This window comes from Epinephelus moara, chromosome 20, assembly GCF_006386435.1.
Source record: "Epinephelus moara isolate mb chromosome 20, YSFRI_EMoa_1.0, whole genome shotgun sequence".
In the NCBI taxonomy this organism is placed as follows: domain Eukaryota; kingdom Metazoa; phylum Chordata; class Actinopteri; order Perciformes; family Serranidae; genus Epinephelus; species Epinephelus moara.
In genome coordinates this window covers 5,965,488-5,970,852 of record NC_065525.1, presented here as the reverse complement: position 1 = coordinate 5,970,852, position 5,365 = coordinate 5,965,488, and the positions used below count along the sequence as shown (strand labels likewise).

General features: G+C 39.0%; 1 protein-coding gene across 1 annotated transcript in view; it reads right to left on the bottom strand.

The window, feature by feature from the left end:
- Nucleotides 1-356: 356 nt before the first annotated feature.
- Nucleotides 357-5,365, bottom strand: part of galnt18a (UDP-N-acetyl-alpha-D-galactosamine:polypeptide N-acetylgalactosaminyltransferase 18a) — a 315,711-nt gene continuing 310,702 nt past the window's right edge. The window contains exon 11 of the mRNA XM_050072241.1: nt 357-1,081. Coding sequence (XP_049928198.1) covers nt 935-1,081 — 147 coding nt within the window. The 3' untranslated portion in view covers nt 357-934. The remainder of the gene's footprint in view (nt 1,082-5,365) is intronic.

The window sequence follows — 5,365 nt, the reverse complement described above, 5'->3', positions numbered from 1 at the left end:
GTGTTACAGGAGCTAGGAAATCTAAAATCTTCTTGTTCAGATTAATCTTCTGCTCTGTCCACAAACATGGCGCCTGCCAGCATGATGGACGGCTCGGCCTCTGATCAAATTAATTCTACAGCACACTCTGAAACTTCTGAGGGATACAGTTTCTATCACAATGTCAGTTTATATCACTCACTGGTTATTCTCCACTACACTTTGTCACCTTTTTGTGATACTGAGGAAATCTACAGCATCTGTCCTGCCCACAGTCTGAGTCAAACAGTAATAACTTGAAATCTGTCTCCTCCACATAATTTGTGTAACAAATCAGCCTGTTTGCATTGTAAAATTGCTAGATTTTTCTGCGGCATGTTCAGTCACTCACCTTGCATCCCTCTGCACACAAACATATTGAAACCAATACTCACTCAATTTGTTATAGTGATTGTGCGTTGAGACGGAAGGAGTACAGGCCCTATCATAAAAGGTGGACAGGGACCCAAAATACTGCTCCTGCAATAACCAGAGTGCTTACATGATTTCATGGGCCTGTCCCATGAAACAAGCAGCTATATTTCTCATTTCGATTGCAGAGAGGGACGTTTTAAGAGCCCCGGCTCCATCTGTGAGTGTCTCTTCTCTCAGGTCATTGGTATAAAACGGTTATTAGGTTACTGATGGTCCGTGTCTGATTGAAGCACATCTTTTCCTATGCAGATTCTCCTTAAAAATAGGTCTGGTATTAAAGCTCATTTTTTGGACAAGTACTTTGCTGCTTACTTAGCATTTTTCCCATTTCTAACTGGACTCTTTTTTTTTTTCCTCCACCAGAACTCTGTGACAATTGATCATTGATCTGGGCCAGCAGAAGAAGTCCTCAAACTTCCTCACTGACTCGAGCAGTCCATCACAACAAAGGTGTTCCATTAGCCGACTGGTGTCAGTGTGTTCACTGTGGCAGGACAGTCAGTATGTTCGTGATGGTCCATTTCTGATCTGTGCAGTCCTGAATGACCAGCTGAAAGCTGAACTCTGACTGTCTGCTCTCCACCAGCTCCAGACAATGCAGAGACTCCATATTCTGGATGGAGCCACCCTAATGGGAAAGAGAAAGAGAAGGTGAGGGAGATTTGCAGGACACAAGCAATAATGCACAACAAGATGATGATGGTCATGAAAATAATGGATGAGAGAGGTGAAGAAGCCACTCCATTCAGTGTTGTGTTCCCTCAGCCAAATCCATTATTTTCACATCTGAGTGCATTTAAGGGCATAGGCTTAATTTCAACACTGGAACAATTAACCAGGGTTCCAAGGGTCATTTCCTAGGAAAATTTGAGCATTACACACTTTGTTTCCTGCCTTCTGGTGATTTTCTCGGCACAGATTTAAAGTCTGCCTTTATTTATGTAAAGGAAAACACAAAACCTAGGTGGCAGATGACAATTCAAAATATAACTAGACTTTTCACCTCGCAGTTGTACAGTATACATGCAAAAGTTTGGGCGCCCTTGGTCAACATTTCGTTTGTTGTGAATAGTCAAGTGAGTAGAAGATGAACTGATCTCGTAAAGGAACGAAGTTAAAGATGAAACATGCTTTTCAAGATTTTAAGCAAGATTTGTGTATTATTTTTGTTTTTTTACAATTTGTAAAAAAAGTAAAAAGTGAAAAAAGGAAAGGAGCACCATGCAAAACTTTAGGCACTTAAAGGCAATTGAGCTCTCAGACAACTTTTACCAGGGTCTCAGACCTTAATTAGTTTGTTTGGAATACGGCTTGTTTACAGTCATTGTTAGGAAAGGCCAGGTGATGCAAATTTCAAAGCTTTCTAATACTCTGACTCCTGAAACCTTGCCCCAACATTCAGCAGCCATGGGCTCCTCTAAACAGCTGCCTAGCACTCTGAGAACTAAAATATCTAATGCCCACAAAGCAGGAGAAGGTTATAAGAAGACAGTCAAGTGTTTTCAGGTAGCTGTTTCCTCAGTTTGTAATGTAATTAAGAAATGGCAGTTAACAGGAACTGTGGAGGTCAAGCTGAGGTCTGGAAGACCAAGAAAACCTTTTGAGAGAGCTGCTTGTAGGATTGTTAGAAAGGCAAATCAAAACCTCCGTTTGACTGCAAAAGACCTGCAGGAAGACTTATCAGACTCTGGAGTGGTGGTGCACTGTTCTATTGTGCAGTGACACCTGTACAAATACGACCTTCATGGAAGAGTCATCAGAAGAAAACCTTTCCTGTGTCCTCACCACAAAATTCAGTGTCAGAAGTTTGCAAAGGAACATCTAAACAAGCCTGATGCTTTTTGGGAACAAGTCCTCTGGACTGATGAAGTTAAAATAGAAATTTTTGGACACAATGAGCAAAGGTATGTTTGGAGAAAAAAGAGTGCAGAATTTCATGAAAAGAACACCTGTCTAACTGTTAAACACGGAGTGGATCAATCATGCTTTGGGCTCGTGTTGCAGCCAGTGGTACAAGGAACATTTCACAGGTAGAGGGAAGAATGGATTCAGTTAAATTCCAGCAAATTCTGGAAGCAAACATCACAACATCTGTAAAAAAGCTGAAGATGAAGAGAGGATGGCTTCTACAACAGGACAATGATCCTAAACACACCTCGAAATCCACAATGCACTACCTCAGGAGGCACAAGCTGAAGGTTTTGCCATGGTCCTCACAGTCCCCCGACCTAAACATCATTAAAAATGTGAGGACAGACCTCAAAAGAACAGTGCATGTGTGATGACCCAAGAATCTCACAGAGCTAGAAGCCTTTTGCAGAAAGAATGGGTGAAAATCCCCAAACAAAAATCGAAAGATTATTAGCTGGATACAAAAAGTGTTTAGAAGCTGTGATACTTGCCAAAGGGGGCGCTACTAAGCACTGACCATGCAAGATACCCAAACATTTGCTTCAGGCCCTTTTACTTTTTTATTATTTTGAAACTGTAAAAGATTTAAATTAAAAAGTAGTCTTGCTTAAAATATTGAAGAAATTTGTCATCTTTAACTCCATGCAGTTAAAGATTACCCATGACAGATGGCAGATGACAGGTCCTTTTGTTGCTCATTGATATGAGTTAACCATTCATGAAAAATAAATAACTATTTTTTTGTAGAAAAAAGTCTGTTAGGACCATTTAGAGTCATTTTTACTATTAGCTGGTTTCTGCATTCAGACTCTTTGTTCATTGAAACTGACATTGAAATAACACATATCAACAATGTGTCCTAATAATATTTTTAATTTTTTTTTTTGTAATTATTATTTTTGAATGGGTTAGAGTTTAAATCTGCCATTGCGATTTTTTTTTTTTTTTTTTTTTTTTCCATTTGTGTGTGTTTGGAACATAATTGGGTTCTAAATGAGTTTAGTAAAAAAAAAACCTCAATGTCAAAATATGATTTTCAAGAAGTCATTCAAAAGGTTGCATGACACTGCTGGCTTGAATACATTATACTTTTTACTGAAGCATCTGTTTGTTGGTATATTTGATGAATGAGGTGCTTATTCACAGGTAGGATCTGAAAGTTCTCCATTGGTGCAATGTAGTCTCTTGCCCTCTTTTCACTATAATTAACTGGTACTAATTTGTGATTACAGGCTGTGAAATTCAAATCACAAGGTCAAATATTTACTGGCCATGTCTGACCCATGATATGCCTGTGCGGTTTTGCTGTAAACTGGCTCATAATTTTTACAACTTGAATCCAGCAGCTGGTGGGATGTAAGCTATAAAAGATTAAGAAACTCAAGCTTTAGTCAATAAAGGTTATTGACTGTTATACCATGGATACAGAGAATACTAATGGCTGGCAGGTGTATCTGGTTTCATTCTGGTTTATACATTGAGTAGTTTTTAGCCTTTGCTTCATCCATTACAATTATGGAATGTACAAACTTGGGAGGGAATGATCCTGCTTATGCCATGGCCCTTTCCTATTAAAACAGTCAGTAATTAATTTACCCATATAACACATACTCATATTATATTGTCATATACATATAGTGTTGACTTTGCCATACTGTTTAAGATATCATAAGATGGGGTGTCGGTGGCTTGGTGGTGGAGCAGGTGCCCCATGTGCAGGGCTGTTGCCGCGGCGGCCCGGTTTCGAATCCAGCCTGTGGCCCTTTGCTGCATTTTTAATGTATGAAAAGTGCTATACAAATAAAGTTTGATTGATTGTCATCCCCCCTCTCTCTCCCCCCCTTTCACACTCAACTGTCCTGTCCATTAAAGGCAAAAAATGCCCAAAAAAATCTTAAAAAAAAAGAAAAAGAAAAAAAGATATAAGATACCCTTCCCTAGCCTGAGCCGAGAGTTTTAAAATGCTGACAGGTTTTGAAACTGTGAGAAATCTTTTTTTTTTGTGATTGTTGTTGTGTCTCAATAATTGAGAATGGCGCGTCATCCGGCTACACAATATTATGAAAATGTTCTCTCCAGTGGAGATAATGTTGTTAGATGGCTACAAAAATAACCTCAGCTCCAAAATCTTAAGCAAAGTCTCATTGTTACTGTTTTTGCCTACAGTTTAATATTTGCACAATAGGGATGTTCGAGATGAACTGCGCCTCGCCTGAAAAGTAGATGAGAGCAGGTGGCAGCAGGGAGTCACAGAAACACTCGCATCCTGTCCGATAGTATGTCGATTTATTAAAAATGTTATCTGACCCATATATTAGATTGTTCTCAGTCTCATATTGTTTTTTCATTATGGTAGATTGAGTTATTAAAATGCTTTACAGGCTATCTGTACTTTATGTTCATGGTTCAACCTCAGTTTTTCATGAATTCTCATATAAATCAGCATCATATCAGTTTGATGCTGCAGAGCAGACCTGTCCCCTCAGCTGCATAGGCTAGATAAATTGTGTCTGGCTATAAGGTTAATATTTTCAAAGGAAAAAAATACAAGACATCTTTCATTTAAGATCAGTCAGATAAAGTCAGGCCTTCACATCTGTACAGATGTTATTTTAAGAATCCTCAAATCCCACTGACCACAAGTCTCTGTGATGCTAAATACACTGAACAAAAATATAAACGCAACACTTTTGTTTTTGCTCCCATGTTTCATGAGCTGAACTCAAAGATCTAAAACATTTTCTATACACACAAAAGACCATTTCTCACAAATATTGTTCACAAATCTGTCTAAATCTGTATTAGTGAGCACTTCTCCTTTGCCGAGATAATCCATCCCACCTCACAGGTGTGGCATATCAAGATGCTGATTAGACAACATAACTATTGCACAGGTGTGCCTTGGGCTGGCTACAATAAAAGGCCTCTCTAAAATGTTCAGTTTGATCACACAGCACAATGCCACAGATGTCGCAAGTTTTGAGGGAGCGTGCAATTGGCA